This window comes from Centropristis striata, chromosome 20 (genome assembly GCF_030273125.1).
Source record: "Centropristis striata isolate RG_2023a ecotype Rhode Island chromosome 20, C.striata_1.0, whole genome shotgun sequence".
In the NCBI taxonomy this organism is placed as follows: Eukaryota; Metazoa; Chordata; class Actinopteri; order Perciformes; family Serranidae; genus Centropristis; species Centropristis striata.
Window position 1 is genome coordinate 26515064 of NC_081536.1, and position 21551 is coordinate 26536614.

At 37.0% G+C, this 21551-nt stretch overlaps 1 protein-coding gene across 1 annotated transcript; it reads right to left on the reverse strand.

The window, feature by feature from the left end:
- Positions 1 to 476: 476 nt before the first annotated feature.
- On the reverse strand, positions 477 to 19608 carry edaradd (EDAR-associated death domain). The gene is made up of 6 exons (XM_059360023.1): positions 19245 to 19608; positions 10009 to 10067; positions 9537 to 9579; positions 8629 to 8699; positions 4123 to 4171; positions 477 to 2359 (listed from the first exon to the last, which is right to left on the reverse strand). Exons 1-6 carry the CDS (start codon positions 19300 to 19302, stop codon positions 1971 to 1973), a joined length of 669 nt encoding a protein of 222 aa, XP_059216006.1. The 5' UTR covers positions 19303 to 19608; the 3' UTR covers positions 477 to 1970.
- Positions 19609 to 21551: the final 1943 nt, after the last annotated feature.

The window sequence follows — 21551 nt, forward strand, 5'->3', positions numbered from 1 at the left end:
TTAAAGACACTCCCATTCAATTTAAAGCATTTCCAGTTTGAGTATGAAAGGTATAGATCACCTGTCTGTACAGGGGTGTTGGAACTGTTTTCTGGGAGGGGGGGCTGTGGACCTCAGAGCCTCTACGGGGGGAAATTTCTTTGGACATTTAAAAGTGAAATGCATCACTCTGGTAAATGAGCGTTAAGTTATTATTGGAAACATTACGCCTTAAGGGTTGAACAAATTTCCATCAAACCTACTATCATTTTACTGAATAAAATGCTCTGTAGGACGAAATAGCAATTCATTAGAATTACTCAATTTAAAGTGTACCAACAGAACACTGTCTATATTTTCCCTATGTAATTATTCTTTTTTTCTGAAAATATTTTGAAATTAAGGAGTTGTAATAATACACAATGTTGCTGATAAATAAAGTTCCAAAATATAATTCCTCATCAAAATGCCTGCTGGAACTGTTTATGTATTTAGGAGACAGTTGCCTTTGAAGAGGATGTTGCTCCTTAAACTTTCTTTAAAAATGACTAAAGCTTTTGACATCAGTTAAGACATGTGTTTATTTCATACTGGCAAAACAAATACAATAATAAAAAATCAGTTATTTTTTGACAAATTTCCTGACATGACAAATAACGAGATATCTATTAAGCAATAATTATACTTGTGAGTAATATTATATATATTGTTACATACCTCCATTCCATATCCTCCACCCTAGTAAAGGCAACAATAGAACAACAATACATGAGACAGTCAATTTGATTATTACTCACATTGGCTGTGAACTACAGGGTGTGACATACATCCTGCTAATGTGCCATATATGTTGTATGAGTACCATTAAAAAAATAAACAAAATATTTCATAAGAAATAAATACTCTGCTCTTCCCTTCCCTCTTCACTCTGTGCGTTGTTTGTTATCCAGTTAGTCAGGTGCACATTAGTAGACTAAGAATCTGCAGCCATGTTTAGGGTTGGGCGATATATCAATATTTTTTAAAATGTGATATGGAATTAGACCATATCGCATATATCGACACAGTTCAAATTTGCACTGTGATCCTTGCTCCAGGCAAGCTGAGGCTTTTATTTAAGCACTTTATGGAGCTTTTGTTTTTTTAAAAAGGTACTCCTGTTGTTATACAGTATTTATGTTCACTTAAATACACAGTTTCAATAAAACTACTTGTGACATGTCATATTTGGCTTTGACTGAACATTTGCTCTCACTTAGCGATAAAAATATTGGGATATATATCGTATTTTGATATTCAGCCTAAATATATCGGGATATGACTTTTGGCCCATATCGCCCAGCCCTAGTCATGTCAGTGGCTCTCTGTGGGCTGCACTTAAACACAGCAGTGCTTTGAGTTAAAGGGTAACTTTAGCTTGAAAGTGCCAAAATGCCAAAGTATAATGTTTACTATGTTCACCCTCTTAAATCGTCATGAAAGCTAACATTCAAGAATCAGCACTTAACACAAAGTAGAGCTAGGATGGTGGGGATGTTAGACCTGCAGATATTCAGTCAGAAGCATTAGTTAAATTCAAAGTTGACCTGATGATGACACTACAGAAAAAAAAAATCACAGTATCACAGAGATTATTAGAATTCATCAAAAGGGGAACATGGACATCTGCACCAAATTTCTTTGCAAACCACCCAATAGTTCACACATTTCACTCATTTCAGACAACATTATTGCCATCCATGAAGCCATGCGACCAAGGCTACCAACCTGTTAATCAGTAGTAAGTCTTGTAACTGCTCCCAACGCTACTGACACTTTCTACAGGGAGTTTTTTAGTTGTTGGTGATTGCTTTAGCTTTCTTTTAACACTCTCTAATCACTTGCTAAAGTTAAAGGATAAAAGAAATGTAAAAATGTATCCAAGCTTGTGAAGAGGAAGATATCCTTAACAGATCCCTGACAGAAGAAACAGAGACGGTGAGTCAAACTGGTTAATGAGTCTGTTGCCAGCGTGATGGCCAGACCTCCTCTATCCAGCTCTGCAGCAGTCGCAGCACATCGATGCGCTGGTAAATGCGGCAAAGTTCGGTGAGCTCAGTGACCGTCTTCTGGTTGTAGCGGAGCAGGAACTCCTGGGTGGGGCTGTGGGACAAGGAGCCCTGAGTCCGGTGCTCCAGCAGGGTCAGTTCATCGTAGCTCATCCCCCAGCGACTTGCAAAGTTCTTCCAGTTTTTGATGGTGCAGTGGTTTGGATCCAGCTTGAGCCGCAGTAAGTCCAGGAGATCTTTGTCGTTCATGAGGTCACTTATCTTGGGAGGGGGGGCTGGGCAGAAGCACTTTTCACAGGGGCTGTTAATTAACTGCAGTTCTTTGGGGTAGTCTGAGCTCAAAGGTAGACAAGGAAGATTGAATTAGCTCAAGAGATTTTGTACATTACAAAAAAACAGTATATTGACATCACAATTAAAATTCAATATCTCAACTGAAGTTGAATGAATTTATTTATTCATTAAGTCACTTAGGCTATCTGCCTCTTGATGAAATTAGGTGTCACTAGCTGTGTTTCCATCAGTTTGGTTGGTCAAGTTTAATCAAATTTTGAACTGAAATTTTGAAATGTTGCATTAAAGAAAATGTGAATTAGGGATGTTTCCATCTACTGGTTTGGATCGAATAAACTAAGCTGCATAAACACACTTTGGTCAGCAGATGGCAGTGTAATGTATAGCTGTCCGCTAATCCGTCTGTAAACAGTAGAAGAAGAAGAGATTGAGCGAGAAAGAAAACAGTAGAAGGAGAAGAGGCCGAGCAAGAGAAAAAAAATAGGTTGCTAATTGGACAAGGTTACAGGGTTACAAGGTTGAAGGTGTGTCTTTAATTGATGACGCACTTGGCTGGTACTTAGTGGTTAAAGGAGCTGTTGAAAACACATTTGATTACCTATAAAAAAAGTCCCATAAGCTTTTATTATGAAACAGGAAAATAGGAAATGTGGGGTTTGCAGCTTAAAGCGAATATGAAACAGTAAAATAAAGCAGATATGTGAAAGAACAAACAGGGATGGAGGAGAGAGACTTAGTCAGAAATGACGGTTGAAATTGGGCAAGTGGCAGCAGAAAAAGGTGTGGTTATAGTGGTGCTGGATGAATGTATTACATAATAAAATATTTGGTTGCTGCTGTTTATTCCAGCCAGGCCGTGTGTGACTAGTATTATTTTCAGATTGTGAGAGGGTGTGTGAGGGTTTGTCATCCAAGGTTATAATAGTTTTGGATTTTTCATTAGTTTTAGTTTTAATTTCGTTGTCAGTTTTTGTTTTCAAATTCACTTAGTTTTAATGAGTTTTTAGAGTGAGTTTGTTAGTTTTAATTCATTTTTATTTTTTGGAAATGCTTAGTTTTAGTTTAGTTTTTATTAGTTGTAGTGTTAGTTTTAGTTTTTTGGATTGATGATATTGTTTCCGCCCGTCGGGAATTATTTGACACACAGCTAAAGTAAGCTCCACAGTTAGCCTGCAGGCTTGTTCAGTGGTGTAAGTTACCATGGTTACTGAGCGGAGAGTCACACAAACCTCTTTGATGGAACGCATCTCTCACTTAAATTAGCGAGACTTATCATAATAAGCCAGGCTTTTCCTTAATCCACGTTAATGGAACACCCCTCTGGCTGTCTATCTATATGTTTTTATTGTTGTTTTGTCTGTTTGTTTATTTTTTTCAGTTTGGTTTCTTATCTTTCTTGTATTTGTATTTGCCGGTGAATGTATTGTAGACACATTTTCTTGTATGTGTCTGTGTATATATGTACCAAAAACTTGCATAAATAAAATTAAAAAAAAATAAATAAAAAAAATCACATAGTTAAGTGAGAAAACTAGGGCCAAACATGGCTAGCCAAATTGATAGAACATACAGGAAATGGAGCAGTTTAACAGCAAGCTATGTGTCCAGTCAGATAGCCACATATGTTCATATCTTTGAGAAATATGAAATTGTGCAATATGTTAAAAGTCGTGTTTTTCTGGTTTCCAGTTTACATTACACTATTACACAGTTTACACTAAATGATGTGTCCTTGTCTCAATAAGGCTGGTGATGCTGTGAATCTGACACAAAGTGCAATGTTAATGCAGAAGTGATTTACCTGGTGAAGTAGATGTTGGGCAGGTGCATTCTTCGACATCTTGGACTGGCTACAACACAGAGAAATACTAATTATTATTATATTATCAGTTACATCTTTCAATTTAATTTCAAATCATTCAATCAATTTTCAAATCAATTTAATTTTCTTTCCTCTGCCCACACTCTAATGCAAACATGCCTGTAATATAAAGACGTTAGAAACTTCTCTTCTCACACTCTATGCTTCACACAATTTAATAGCTTCAGCAAATATCAGCAAACCATACGTCCCTTTATATCATAATATAAATTATATATATCATGAAAACCCCAACAGAGTTTACAGTCATGCTAGTGGCCAAAAGAAAATGCAATCCTGGTCGACATGAAAAGAAGAAAAGGCCTGTCTGTGGAGTGGGAGCCCTGCAAAAAAGGTGTATCCAAAAACAAGATCAAAACACTAAATCTGAGGGAAATGATCTTGCTGCATGGACAGATAATTTCACTTGACAAGATTTCTTAAATTAAGATTGTTAAATCTAGAAATGAGCATGTTGAACACTTAAAATAAGAAATAACTCTTAAAAAAGAAAGTTTAAAAGTTTTTTTTATCTTGGAAAGAAACAAATAATTGTCAGTGCACTCTGCTCGGGTCAGTTCATCGCTGCTTGCAGCTTTAAATTATCTTGTTTTAAGAGTTCATTTCTTATTTTAAGTGTACAACACTTAAAAGATTAAGATTAAGATTTAATAATCTTAATTTAAGAAATCTTGTCAGGTGAAATCATCTGTCCATGCAGCAAGATCATTTCCCTCAGATTTAGTGTTTTTATCTTGATTTTAGACACACCTTCTTGCATTGAGCTGCTAGTTGTGGTCTCTCTCCACACATCGACAGCAGGCTCTCAGGCCTCCAACCTTTATATAGATTTCATTTGTTTGTCTATGAGCTAATTTGACTTATAAAGACCCTCTGTCACGGGTATGGCTGTGACTCTGGGTTCCCTTTTGTCTTTCTGTGTTTTTTAGACTCCCTGTGTGTCCTGTCTGTCTCTGGGTCTGTTTTTATGGAAAAAAAGAGTCACAGAGCTGTAGATTAGCAGCAGTCTATGTTTCTGCCTGTCACACACTGAGGGACAGCGAGTGACACACAGCTGTTGGTTGTTTTGTTTTTCTTTTTTCTTTTCTTTTTTCTTCTTCTTTTGCTGGGACAGTTAGATTGTATAAATTATATATTGATTGTAATTCAATGGTTGTAAATATTGTTTTCTTTTATTGTTATTAGTTTATCTTTTCTTTTAAAATGAATAATATAATTATAATAATTTATTGTAAATATTGCTTTCCTTATGTTGTTATCCTTTTTTCTGGCAATATATACATTGTTATGTCATGCCAATAAAGCCAATTGAATTGAACAGTTTTTTTTTTTTTTGCCTCTCTCTCTCTCTCTCTCTATATATATATATATATATATATATATATATATATATCTATATAATATAATATCACTGCCCACTTTTCATTTCTCATCTGGCCTTGCCATCACTCCTCGCTAATTGCCCTCTGCCTCTGCCAACCTCAGTATCATAATCTCATCATCAACCATTTTTCCCTTTGAAATAATCCATCTAAAAGTGTGTCTGTGTCAGGTATCTTCTGTGACAAATCAGAACACATTGAAAGAAACACATTGAAGCATATTTACCTGGATTCATTGTTCATCTTAAGTTAACTATTTCACTGTAAATCAATATATTGGCTTTTTATTATTATTTAACCTAACAATGACACAATAGAGATGAAATAATCCAGGATATTAAAATTAAATCAAAAATTGTTCAAACTGATGAGCATATGCCTTCCTATATATGCATGTTATATTGCTGTTACACTCTTGGGCATTTTCGGGTGTAATAAAAACACTCAAACAAACTCAACACTTAACAAACTAAGCTAGTTATATGGACAAATGAGCTGTTTCAGTGTTTAATGTTGACATCATGCTAATTTTAGAATGTAGAGTAGAAGGTTGTTTTTTTCAGCTCAGCTGCGCCTTTCTCCAGTTTGGTTGTGGTAGGTGCCTGCCACCTTTTGGAAGTTATGTCCTCAAACTCAAAAGACAAGATGCATTTTTACTGGCGTCTGCAAGTTAAACATGTCTCAACAGAAGCCATTTTGTACACTACGGTACATCAAGGCCACACAGAGAATCAAGACACTACACCTGCAGGGATGTATACATTTGGCAAATTCTTTTTTTCAGTTCTCACTGCTAACCTTTCCTGCATGTATTTTTTCAACAATGCTGTCTTTTAGAAGGCTGCCTGACAGAGAAGGACGCTAACATCGGTGTTCCTGCTCTGTTATTAACTACAGTGAGAGCCGTGCCTCCTGTTCATTGGGTCAACCACATCCTGTATGTTCACAGCCTAACTTAGAAAGCACACACAGCATGTGGGCCTCACCCAAGTTAGAATAGAGTTATCTACATCTGGTAGTTTTAAAAACAGAAAAAGGGTTAATATGCATTTAGATCCACATGTGAAAAAAGGTACATATAGTACTGATGGTGGTTGCTGATTTGTCGATGGGAGTCAAATATTTGGAGAATACCCCCAAAAATGATTTAAGTCACAGATTCACGGTTTGTGGATGCCACTTAAATCACCTCTCTTCCCATTCTAATGCTGCTTTCTTCACCATGACTACATGCTTAAATGCATGTGATTGGCTGATTAGATATTTGCGTTAACAAGCAGTTGAACAGATGTACGTAATTAAGTTGCCATCTGCAAACTCAAAGCACTCTCTGTAGCCCCCCAACTTCAGTTATTACTTTACAAAAGCAGAGTTCAACCCATCATCCTCTGCTGTTCAGCCTGCTTCTTTAACATGTTAACCACCTCAAACAGGAACACACTAGCACACATTACACATCACGCCTCCAAGATCATTGGTTTTCCTACCCCCAACCTCTTTGACCTTAAAAACACAGCCATCGCATGCAGAGCTTTTAGCACAGCACATGACCCCGGACACTCGTCATTTCTGCTGTTACCATCTGGCTGCAGATACAGGACCCTGGCATGTAAACGTGCTCGCTACAGCAGAAGTTTTTTACCTTCTGCTGTATCAGCTCTAAACAAAGCACCCTGGTAACCAGCGGAGGGGGCGCTATGCTATGCTGGAGGGTTTAATGTGATAAATGTGGGGGATTAAGTGGATATTTTTGTTGTGCCTTGGTGTCTTTATGTATCCTGTGTCTATGTGTGTGTATATGTTGGAAGTACATGTACAGGCTGCGAAAACAAATTTCCTGAAAAGAACAATAAAGTTTCTGTCTGTCTGTCTGTCTGTCTGTCTGTCTGTCTGTCTACTCTACTGCCCCTACTTTTAACTATGCAATGTTTGACTTGTGCTTTTTATTATTTTATCTCTTTTCTTATCCTGCTGTATCTTATTTTATCTTATTTATATTTTTATTTCTATTTCCCTGTTTTAATTGACTGTTTTTACTGTTTTCAATTGTGTCTTGCTGTTTTAATGTGTATGTAAAGCACTTTGAATTACCTTGTGTTGAATTGTGCTATACAAATAAACTTGCCTTGCCTGTCTGTCTGTCTGTCTGTCTGTCTGTCCGTCCATCCATCCATCCATCCATCCATCCATCCATCCATGTGGCCGGTGAATGTATACTACATATTCAAGCTCGTGTAACTTGTCATGATACTAGCCGCTGATCAGTCTGTATTTAAATGTTTATGTACCTGAATTGTTAAGAACCAAGTAGAAAAAGGAAGATCAGGGGTGCTGAGTGGGCATTTCAGAAAATGAAAATGAAACTAAGCTTTAATTTTTTGAGTGATGTCTATGGCCCTTTTCAGATATGGCATTAATGGCATTAATCACAAGTGGACATTAGACAGTAACATCAGCTCACACCTGGAATTAGAACATGTGGATTTCTTTACATATTATGAATCTATAAATACAAGATTGTTGTCTACCCAGTGCTCCCACCTAACCAGAGTTTTAGTTGCATGTAGTTGAGTTATTTCAAAAGCATTTTCTACCACCAAAACATACTCGTTTCAAGTATTGCTGGCTTATTTTAATGTCACTAGTCGGGCTATTCAAGCCACAATTGCTCAAAATGAGTATATTTGTATTTATTTCAAGCTATCGTTGGTTTTTCCAGTGCCTAGATATTTTATTTATTTAAATAATTCTTACAAAGAAACATTTACTTACTGCACTGGCAGATACTTTTACTTGTTTTGAGCATGTATTTGCTTAATTCTAGTTGTTTATTTCTTATTTTTTGTCAGTTAGTTTTTTCAGTGTAGGGAATAAAAAAGGTAGAAGACCACTTAAGTAGGTGGTCCCTCAATGTACACATTGTGGCCCAGACCAGCTCTGAATGTGGTCTGAGCAATCGCATCTCAATGCATCCTGCATTCACACCTGTTCTAAAAGCTGTCTACTTGTATGTACACATGCATCAAATAGTGGTAATACTGACCTGTCTTATTCTGTCTGAGGAGGGTCTCAGGAATCCAGGGGCCATGGAGCTCAGGTGGAGTGTCACAGCATCTGCCCGAGACACATAACTGACATCAGTGTATTCTTATGAAAACCAAAAACATGACAGAAATACATACAACAGAAGGCAATTTATAATGTGCTGTAAATTCTCAAGTAATGTACTTGTGTAAATTTAACTCAACGGCAGAGTGAGGCCTTTTGCTGAAGGATTTTGCTGAAGGATTTTGCTGAAGGAGAATTGCTGTTCTTCTTACTTGTGTTTTTATTTAGAAATTTCATATTTCATTTTAATAGATGACTATCTGTTTTCTGTTCCGGTCTCAGTTAGCTGCTGGTGCAAACTCACCACTTCCTCTGAGTCTGCAATCAGTTTTTACATTCTACTATTCAAGTTATCTAATCTAATATTGGATATTGAATTGTATGTCATTCTTGTTTGTCATGTATGTAACTTGCTGAAACAATAGTCACGTTTTATTTGTCACATACTCCACAAATCTCTATATTGTGCAGTAAAATACCTTTTTATACTCTAGTGTTATCTAGCCTTCTGTCTGTGTATTTTCCCTGTGCCTCTATTTGCCTGTTTTTTGATTACTGTTCAACTGTCATCAGTGAAGCTTCACACTTTCCTGAACAAAACAAACAACATAATCCCTGCTGTTCTCGATAGACTTTTAATTCAAAACATCTGTTTTATAGATGGCAACTTAATGATTGAAAAAAGTAAAATGGAAGCAGCTGGAAACATTTGGAAGGATAGATGGGTAGATAGATCTTCATTGGTTTGCACTGGCAAAATTTCACTTAGTATGAACAAAAGAAAAAAGTGGGTACATGTATGCTTTGTAAAAGGGACCAGTAGGATTTGACTCCCTTGTTTACCATTAGGGTCTGTCACCTGCACTGGATAATTGGCCTCCAGGGACTGTGGGAGAGATAAGGGCAGACAACATAATATTAGAAAAAATAAAGAATAAAGCTAAAGAGCACAACTTGAGAAACATGTTTGTCTGCTCTGTTAACCATTTTAGAGAGATTTATGTTCAGTCTGTTCTTCAGACTGAGGCAACATTCAAGATGTGGTCTGTAACTTTGGAAGAAGAAAGAAAAGAAGAAAATGACTGTCTTGAACTGCCTGCTCCAACCTGTTCTTCAATGAGCCCCTGGGCACTAGCAATCACAGCACAGTGTGTTCAGTTATGGTACATTTCTTAGCAGTTTACTGTAAGACTCTGCTTTCTGAGGAAGAACAATGCCAAATCAGTGCAAAGCAAACTGGATAGAAGACAAGTCATGACAACGAGACAGAAAAACAAACACGCCGTTGGAGAAAAGAATAAGAAAAGGTGCTTACAAATTCTGCCACAAAGCTGGTGGTGTCTGTGTCCTCAACAGGCTCAGAGCTGATTTTATCTGTTACAAAAAAAGAAAATGATTCAACGATATTCTGTCCCCTTTAACATTTCATCAACTTCCTACATAGCATGAGATCAACCGCAGATATGCAGCGAAAAGTCACATCCTCCAGCCAACACTCTGACAGTATGACGTAGTTTGAACATGTTGATGTAGGCAGTAAAACTGGTAGTAATGACACATCATGAACATTTAAAGGAGGTAAACTGTTATTTTCAAGGGCAGGAAGACTTTTCATGAGATTGCTTTATGTCATGACCTTATTTTCATTTAGACTAGTCATTTAATTTAAAATGTCTCATGCCAAATCCAACAATGAAATGACTGTTCAGCACCAACATGAACTCTTAAATGAAATGCCCTCAGCCCCGAAAAGGAATATTTCTAGCAAGCACATTCACAGGTGAGTTGGGAGAGCACAACAATGGCAGCTTTTCAGCTCCAGAAAATACCTCAACGGGGCTATGTGGGTCTCTATCAGTCTACGTCACTGTAAAGCCATTGTATCCAAAGGCTCCAAATAAAGAACTCGCCTGGCCTTTCTTAGGTTACACTCTATGACCATGAAACTTTATTTTGCATTAGAAACTAGAATTAGGATTATGTGATCAGGTGTAAGCAGGTTGTTTCCGCCATAAAGCTTCCAAGGTGTTTTCATTTGAGAGAGAGAGAGCAGTCATGTACTGTATGTAGGTCACAGTGCAACCAGCCTGATACCAGCTGGGGGTTTTGTATATTAGTCACATTATCATTTATAGTATAAGCATATACTAGGTGTCACAGCTACTAAGTGATTAGTTTATACCTCCCCACTTTTACCATGTCGAAAAAAAATGCATCACAAGCAAAGTGCCATCTATTTACCAAAACACAAATTTACATTTTGTTCATTTTACAGTTAATAAAATACTCAAAATATGCATGTTTACAGCTGTATAGCTGTATATTGGTGATAGATATTTAGATGTTCTTCAGAGGAAAACACTTTTAACCACTTCTTGAACACCTGACAATGTTGTGCATCTGGGCATTATTTGTTCTACTTTTAGGGTTGTCAAAAGTATCGATACCCAAAAAAGGATCGATACTCAAACGTTGTATCCGGACACAATACTCATTTTCAAAAGTATCGAGTATCTGAAGCTTGTTACCATAGTTTCAGTTTCTTTTTGTACAACTGTTTTTTATTATAAATATTTAACCTGTGGTTCTGTTAATTTTTACATGTTGCATTTTTCTTGTTGATAAAAATATTTCTGTTAAATTTTGGGGTCTTTGTTTTAACCTTGTGGTATCGAAAATGGTATCGAGTATCGAATATTTTCCTGAGTATCGGTATCGAGTTGAAAATTTTAGCATCATGACAACCCTATCTACTTTACAGCATTTTAGGGCAACATGGGTAAGATTTTATTGGTAAATTGTTATCACAAGTATTACTTTTTTATACGTTTGAGAACTATGTACTGGCTAAAATCCCAAAACAATAATGTTTTGTAGGAAATGCACAAGTAAATCTGATGAAACTTAATGCCAGGCTGTGGGAAGGTCTTATACCCCTCAAAAACTTTGTTTTAGCTTAGGAATGCAGACTTGCCATAATTAACAGCTGAACAATTTAATTTATTGTACACAAAAAAGAACAAGATAGAACAAAAATACTCCAAGTCTTCTTAAACAGTCACAACATTTGCTAAACTCCACTGCAGGGCTAACATGGTAACGTGATGTTTCCAGCATATGGCTTTGCATTTCCTGCCAGTAACTATGTCTGTACATGATTTAATACGTGTACTGGAGCTGTCTTGTCTAGCACTAACAGTGGATTTCTCATTGTGGAATTAAACTCTGTCACTTGGTCTTTTTTTAAACATAGGGGGACAGCCTTTAGAGGGGAAATTAAAGGTGAATCCCCATCACCACAGTTCGGTAGACCTGCCCACACAACACTACTAGGAAATGTTGACATGTTGCACTTTGTCTAATGTTACTTTCATGTTACTTTCACTTAATGTCCGTCTATTTCTAGAAAGTAGTTAATCATAGGGTGTTTGAATATAAAATCAATCCTTTGTGTCTGACTGATGCTGAACACATGACACACTTGCTTTCCGTTTCAGTTGTTTTTTTTAATCATGTTATAGTATTTATTCAAACCACAGGTTTTCATTTCGGCCAATTAACAACAAATTGATAGTTATATTGAAGACCCTTGTCCAACACACCATTTTAGTCTAGTTTCAGAGCCAGGAATTATACAAAAAGTAAAAATCAGCTGGCATAGAGATTCATTTTCTGTTCTTTGTACTTCTGGACCTTCCATACTTTTTATCACCACATTCTTATTGACTGGAAAAAGTAGTAAGGTTTTTTTTTTTCTAGTCCAAGTATGGGCGAGTAGGGGCCTACTGTACCTTCAAGTGGGGACAGCAGGTAATTATCAGCTCATTGAATGGGCTGCTATATTAAGGTATATCGTTTGGTGGAAGTGAGGTTACCGAGTGTGGAAGCAAAGGGTACGATATTATAAAGTACGGAAAGTTGCACTGAGGGCGGACGGGAGGTTTGGTGGGTGGTTCTAACAAACCCACGTCTGTCACCTGGGAGTTTATGTTAAAGCAAAAGTCAACAATGTTATCTGAGGTGACACCTCTTAATTTCAGTACATCACATTAATACGTAACCAACATAAATGTGTCACTACCGGTATTAAAGTTGTTACTTTATTTCTTAACTTTTGGCATTTAGGTGTTTTTAAAACTATCTTTTATAAAGCCTAACCAAGGACTTAAAGTGGTTTCAGTGCCAAAATTGACCAAAAACTGAAAGGGAAATGTAATGAGCGGGAATTAAATGGGCTGAAAAAACCTAGAAGGTAAAGTAGGCCCCTTCTTGCCCATAAGGAATGATATGTGCTAAATGCCCATTTATTAATGTGATGAAGTCCCAATTTGGTGCTTCAAAAATCTATCCTGGGTCTATTACTTTGCTGTTTTTATATGTTACCACAAAGGGTAATCATCTGGAAGCAATGTTTGAATTTTAATGGTTATGCAGATGAAACCAAAGCCCACACTAATCCTGACAACAATTTTGATATTGGACAATTCTGTGAAAGCCCAAATTATGTCTCACTGCAGTGGCTTTACATTCTTTATTGCTAAATGATTTGCACATAGCAACTACAGTTTGGTTCAATTAGGAAAAGACAGTTAATTGCAAACATTAATATCTACAACAACACATTAACTCTGGTCTCCTGTATGCTGGAGACGCTCCACATCCTGACCTCAGGAAGGTCATGCTGCTTCTGAAGTTAGCTCTAAATGTTGGCAGTGGATGTAAATTGTGACAGGAGAAATAGTGAATGTAATGCTTAGGGACTCGATGGCCTGAGTCCCTTTTGCTACCTTTAAAATTGAGCCTCTGACTTGAACAGCCTCAATTTTCAAACCAAATCCAGACAAACGGTTATTGTAGTTATTGATACATAGAGGCACAGATAAAAACTTTAGGGTTTGAACTTAAGTATATTTTAATTATTAATTATCGATTATTTTTGTTTCGTTTGTCATTAAATATTACAAAATCGTGACAAATGGAAACTTTAGTATCACAGAGTAAGGTGATGTCTTCAAATGTCTTGTTTGGTCAATCCACAACACAGGTATTCGCTTTCCTATCATATAAAACAAATAATAGCACAAATAATCCCATGTGAGAAGCTGTAATCTGTCTTCTAACTTGTTCGGCCCATCTCTATACCCTGAATGCCCCCTACCCCATGGATGGATTACCTATAGACTACTTGCATGATTTAGTGTGACGTATATCCGTTTTATGAACTGCACCCCAGTTTACTTCCTTTCCAGTAGACAGTACCATTATCTTAGACATTACAGTGATTTTTTTCATCATGCTAGCACCAAGGTTATAATAGTTTTGGATTTTTTATTAGTTTTAGTTTTTAATTTCATTGTGAATTTTTGTTTTCAAATTCAGTTAGTTTTAGTTAGTTTTTAGAGTGAGTTTGCTAGTTTTAATTAGGGCCACGGGGCAATCGCACCGAGCACTGCCCAAAATTTTGCATTGAAATGAATGGGACGGCCGGAAAAAAAATGAGCGAAAAAGAACAATAATTGGAGATTTTTAAACGTCTACTTCTCCGGCATAATTTCACCTAGGGACTCCATTTAAACTTTAAACAGTAGACACAATTCTTGTGTATCAGTGTATTAATCCACGTTTCCATAGGTCATATAGTTTTTTATCAATCCCTGTTCAATGACCATGATCATTTTTGGAGAAATTCTGAGATTATAATGGGTGTGTATTGCACGGAATGTTCGTGTCACAGTGTGTGACATCATCACCAGAGTGTAGAGGGAGAGAAAAAAATTGTCAAAAAATAAATTTGAAAACTGTGCTCCAGGCCGCAAATTCCACTCTACAGAAATAATTTATACATAGAAACGTAGGAAAATTAGTCTTCTCACTCACAATCCATATTAAAAACCAGGAAGATTTCTGAAAAAGGGAGATGTAACAGTCTTTTTAGATGGCTCTAACAAAGCTATTTTTTCATTTTTCTTAAAAAAAAACCATATGTAGACGTTCAGGAAGAACTCAGGACGCTCAAAGTGAAGTCGGATCAATGATAGGTATTATGGTTTTGCCAAAAATGCTTTCTGTTCGTTTTGTAACCACACAATACAGTTTCAGTTAGTTATCCTTTTTTTAAAAACTCTTGTTTTCAATTTTATTTCAGTTAACGAAAAAGTTTTTTCAATTCTACTTTTCATTATTCCGTTAGTTTTCGCTAACTATAACAACCTTGGCTAGCACATTAACAAAAATCAGTTGAACAGCTTTCTTCATCCATTTGACTTGACCTCTAACCTATTTTGAGACACAGAGGGGACTATAAAAATGATCATAAAAGCTAAACATACTTTATATTAAATGAACTATAAATACTTAATGTATAAAGCTAACTGTGAAAAGCAAGGTAACAAACTAAAGGATAAAAAGCTGTATGTGCTCACTGGAGGCTAAGGTAACGTTACTGCATACTGGACAGGAAGTAAACTGACATGCAGATTGTAAAATGGATATATGCCACACTACATTGTGCAATCCCATTGCACACACATTTTCAGTAAAGTAGCCAGGTAGGTAGAAAACCGACCTAAAATGGTATCATGTTTTTAGGGAAATCATACAGTAGTCTAGATTGGAGGTTATTTCTAGTACATATACTCAAAATGCAAAACTAGCAGCACAGAACCTAATATGCTGCCATAGGTGGTATTCCCCTTTAATATAGTGGAGAAGGTATGAGGACTTACAGCATTTAGCCAATTATCTAGTGTAAGTCGAACCCCAGATCAGTTCAGCATTGTTTCTCCCTCTCTGGGAATGCAGGGACATGTAACTGCACGCTCTGGATAAAGTTCAAGAGATGAAATTTAAACCACATCATAACACATTACTAAGAGCCATAACTCCACACAGGTGAACCCAGCTTTTCTCTGTTTTGACCACCCATGTCTTATGTCTAATAGGCAAAGCACAGTTTCTAAGTAGCCTATGTAGGGAGCTCTTTGCTTTAGTTTGTTTCCAAGCATGAATGGAGGTGAATGGCATGCCAATACCTGACCCAGGCCACAGTGAAATCTAGGCTGAGAGCAACTATTCACACACACCTTGTACAAACTTTCTGCTACATGTGTAAGAAAGCTGATAGTGTGTGTTTTTCACTGTGTGTCTGTGTAATCTTGAACTAGACATGGTTAGACTCATGTATTATTGTTCATATTACCCCTTTAATGATATCACCAAATCATAATTGGAGGTTTCTTCCTGATAAGTCACATAAAAGTATTATTTGAAAAACTGTACAGCAGTAAACCTGTGTACTTTTTTAACAGTTTAATGTACTATAGTGTCTGTGCCCCCGAATAGGTGCAGTGGGTATCCTGGTTTAAGGTAATACTTCAACATTTTGGTAAATACATTTACTTAATTTGGATGAACAGACCTTTTAAAGACACCTACAAAGCTTACAATTTCTTTTTTTAAACCAAACGTGTATCTTTTAGTACCAGCAAATAAAAAAACAATGTTTACTAAACACACGACATGCAGGCACAAAGCTATGTCAAGTTCCACAGTTTCTAGCCACTCTGCTGGAGAGGTCAAGAAAGAAAATTTAAGTGACATCTGATTGGCTCAATAGTACTACTGTCCCAGTTACAATCCCGCATTTGCCAAATGTGTGATTATGTGTTATCTAACTTGACTTTGCCACTGTTTTCAAACTGTTACTTGGTAATAATAATATAATGTTTTCTGATGAATTAGCCTTTTCGTATGGTAAAGAAAATAAATGCATTACAGTTACAACAGAACCATCTTGAATCTCCAGTTTAAACATTGCAGCAGAAATAAAGCACTACATAATGGCTACTTTATAGATTTACCTAGGATCTGCAATAAACAGCAGCTAAGTAATGGTGAAGGAAACTACAGTGTATACTTAGGTCATATAGGATTGCAGACAAACAGTCATTAACCAGCAGTGTGACTAAACGCACGTTCCCAATCCGAACAAAGTGTGTGAAAGTTGTTTAGGTTACTACAGGCAGAAAGAGGTCCTTCAAAGGAAGTGATAAAGTCAGGTACAAGTAAAATAAATTTAAAAAACTGAGAAGTGAACAAAATAAGTTCTCCAGCTGTATAAGACTTACAGAGCACCTAGTTTACTACAGAAAGTCATTATTCCGGCTCTCATAATAAACAACAGGACACGTAAGACTAGAGGGGGAATCACCCCCATATCATTTTATCCCCATGGAACGAGTATTGCAATACAATATATTGTGATTTAACTGTTCAACTGCAATTTGTGTCCACCAAATTAAATTAAATCAAAAATTGCAAAATTAGCATGTAGCTAAAATCCTGGTTTTCCTCAACGTTGTATGGCCTCAAGTTTTTGCAAATGAAGAACGTAACTGATTTTGTTATTCTGAATTGGGAGGCAGCCATGTACAGGCGCGTTTCCATTCGGTACTTTTCCCTCTAGTGAGCCGCTATGGGTGTGGCCTGGGAGAGAGGATACACCCAACTTCACCGGTTAGTGGCTCAGGTAGCGGCTCACAAAGTACCTGACCCGAGTCAGGTACTTTGTGAGCCGCTACCTGAGCGGCGATTATGTGCATGCGTGATTCATTTGCAGACCGGTGCAGACTGGACACTGAGGGGTTAACATCTCCTGCTTTGCTGACTGGAGCTGGGAGAGAGAGGACTGGGCCGCTTGTGAGTGCTTTGGGACGGCGCCTGCTACTCGTTAAGAAGAGTAGGAACGAATCTCCAAAAGTCTCCAATAACGCCAGAAAAAGGTGCTAGATTTGTCGCTAGTCGCTTTTTTGAAAAAGAGTCTCTAGAGGGGTCTGAATAGTCGCTAAATATATCAACAAAGTCGCTAATTTGGCAACACTGCTTGCCGCGTCAGTCTGTTGTCACATTAACTCCGTTGGTTAGCCGCTACTAAAATACCTGTATGGGGACTGAGGCTCAGGGGAACTAACTAGTGGGCGGAACCAAAACAGGCAGCCACCTTCCAAAAAGTACTCAGTGGAAACACGCCTTATGTAAAGAGGAGACTAGTGGGAATCCAAAAAGCCTATTTTTATTATGATATTGTGATGTCAGAGGTCACATGACCACTTTGAAAATCACCATGAAACATAAAAAAATAGCCTAACCTTGCAGCGTTATTTCTACAACTTCCCGACACGATATCATGATGCACATAGTGCCTTTAGATTCCTTACACCTTCTAGTTTCCAGTATATATCTAAAAGTGAGCAGCGAAAATACTGCCGGCCCGTTCAAGTCATGTGACCGTGGAGTAGTTTGCAACAGCATAACGTTAGCTTTTTACTTCTGTCGGCTACATTAATGCTTCAAACATGATAAAAGTGGTGTTCGTTATTATCCTGCTGAAGGGTAACATGTAACAATCAGAAATGTGTATTTGCCACAGAGCTTATTTCTGCCATCATCCAAAGATCCTCAACAGACCCCATGGTGATGCTAACTTCAGGTTTTGCCTACAAAAAGACCTCATCTCTTTTCTTCTCTATGAGGAACACTTTACATTCAGCGATTACACACATACAGTATAATATATATATATATATATATTTATATATATATATATATATATATTTTTTTTTTTTTAATGTGTATTTTAGAATAAATATCTTGACTGTTTTTAGGCAAAGAAAAGGAGCTGAAGGGATTTAGGATTTCCAAAATGGTTACGTTAAGTGTTTCTAGGTATTTTCTTACACCTCCAAACAGTCAAAGTCCCCTTTCTTTAGTTGTTTGCATTGACTTTGTGTGTGGAAACAGTTTTACTCATTTTACTGACAGTATGGACAAATTAGTAATACTGTTTCCACACACAAAGTCAGTGCAAACAACTAAAGTCCCCTGGACTTTGACTGTTTGGAGGTGTAAGAAAATACCTAAAAACACTGAAGCTAACCTTTTGCAAGTAATTTATCCTACATTTGCATGTCAAAAATGTCGATGGTGGGCTGAGGGGGAACTTTGGAATTTAAACCTCAGAAGGATATTTCTTTTAAGACTTTTTTTTGAAAGATCAAACAACAACAAAGGTCAGTAAATCCTCTGCAATCATAGATTTGACTAACTAATTTAATAAAGAACGAAGTTCACTCATTTCTAAAAAGATTTACTGGGCAATAAACACCAACTGGCACAAGGTCACGGATTTTCCATTTTTAAAAAGGGAATTTTTAAATAGTGGAAACTTTCTTGGTAGCGTCTTAACCAAGACTAACCAGGAAACACTTGATTCTCCCACCACAGCAAACGGAATTAATATTACCAGCTAAAAGAATTACAACTATATCTAAAAGGCTAATGAAATACATTTTTTTAAAGGGTAACACGACTTGTATTATAAAAATATTAAATACTAATTAAGTATGGCAAGATACATTTATAAGATCTAAAATGTATAGTCTACAACGTTAACTAAGATGGTGTAGAACATCAGAAGGTTAAATAAAACATTTAAAGTGTAGAAGTAAACTACCTAATATTGACGCAGAGTTTATGAAGGAATATTTCACTCACCAAATGGTTCCTTATACGCACTCAAACTGCTCATTTTTGAATCTGCGACGTCTCCCATGCAGGGAGATGTACCGGGATGCGATATAAACTCTCTTTATAAAGCAAACAGATTAAAAACAAGTTGCAATCCTTCACTCTGAGGTAAGAAGAAGCGCCGATACCAGCCCAGCGGCCGCAGCTCACACAAATGATACACCTTAAGATGAAAGGTGCTAGGATCAATGCTGCCTTCAAGGTCCCCCCGCAAATTCAAATACATCCATGCCGGACGTCGGTTAAAAGAGGCGACTACTTGTCAACGGAAAGCGGCGGAGACATATGTGCAGCTTTAAGTGCAGCTTTCAACAATCCAGTCCAGTGGCAGGTAGCAGGAACTCCCACAGCAGCACTGAGAAGGCAGATGTTTGATTCAGAGTGTAAAGTGCAAGTGTCTACACAGTGGCGGACTCAGACTATTTGAAGGGCAGGGGCAAAAAAATAAAAAGGGCATATTCATGGGCTCCACCAACGCGAAAAAAAGCTATGATGCATTCCCCCCCCCCCGGGGGAAAATTTGTACATCTTTAAGTAAAATGCATCAATCCTGTGCACTTTGAAAGCAAAATTAGAGCAAAAACCTCACATAACATTTTTCACAGTTCGGTGATACTGTGTTATTATATATTATTATTAATATATTATTATTTCTACCACGGGTACAGGCATACTATTAATCAACTTATTGCTTTGTTATCCATTGCGGATTTTAGTACCACTTGATGTAGCAACGGCACATGAAAGCAACGCCTCTTTCGCATTCCCCGTTTGTCGGCTACCAAAAAGAGGCACCATGGCACCAGAAGGGCATTAGAAGGACTCTCATTAAGGCACATTATCTTTTTCTTTTCTTTTTTTTTTGCACTAGAGGGCACATCATCATAATTTAGAGGGCACCCATTCATTTTTTGCACGTGTAAAGGGCAGCCAATAAGGCACTTCCTCTTGTTTTCACCACTCTTAAGGGCATTTTAGCATGCTTTTTCAACCATGGAGGCATGGACCCCCCCCCCCCCCCCCCCCCCCCCCCCCCCGTGTCCGCCACTATGTCTACATATTTTGGTCATATGTGTTCTGACAAATACTGGATGGAATGACTTTGGTCATCCCTAGACTTCTGTCCAGTGCTACCAGCAGGTCATTCATGCTCATCAACTCCTTTGTCTCTATTAGGTAAAGATCCATGTCATAATAGAAATAACCAAAAATAGAATTATTGTTTTTCTTACAGGTAAAATCAGTCATCATTGGTGCTTTATTCATCAAATGATATATTAACAAACAATTATGCATTTTTTTTCAGTCATGAATTAGCTAATACTCCTATATAATATAATTCTTATAATGTAAATACTGTATTATTTACCATAACAATTGAATACCTGTAACATGTAGAGAACATTACAGTGACTGTGTGGTGCCTCCAGGTGATGACTTCATTCCAGTGACTGAACACACTAAGCCTGACAGGATTACCACAAATGTGCAGCACATGATAGGAAGTATTGCAGCCTGCTCCTTCCTCTTACTGACTGAAACAGATACTGTAGGTTTGAGTACATCTTGTGATATTTTTAGTACAGCTAGGCCTATAAGATAAACCATGAATTAAGGAAATATTCAAGAATCAAAAATATTTTTAAATGTGTCTGTTGGCCCAAACCTCTGGTGCTTCAACAGAAAGGAAAGAGGTATTACATTAGCTGGAACACAGGATATCTAAACATAGCCTACTGCTGAAATCAGGGTGCGTCTGAATATTTTTTCCACTATATGAACATTCAGAAGGAGTGTGCAGGCATTTATAAGCATCCATTAAATCAGTTTTAATTCAATGTCATGCAAATTTGGACAAAAATCCATGCTTGGTGTGAAATTGCTTGTAGTGTTTCCAAATTTACGTTTGTAGTTAGTAGAGCCATCTAGTGGCCGTGGATATTATTAAGCACATTAGTGACATTATAGAGCAGTGGTTATCAACCTTTTTTTCAGTGATGTTCCCCCTGTGAAATATTTTTTCAGCCAAGTACCCCCTAACCAGGGCGAAGCATTTTGGTTGAAAAAAAAAAGACTTAAAAACAGAGTGCTGTGCCATTATTAAACTTTGGAACTGATAAACACATACAAAATTCTAACATTAAAAAAAACAAAACTATTTCAAACATTTTAAATGTTAATAATCCATGACTAAATGTATTGCAAATATTTCTCATCACTAAAATGTAGTGATTCAAACTAATGTAGTAAAAACAGTGAGCATATAACCATTTA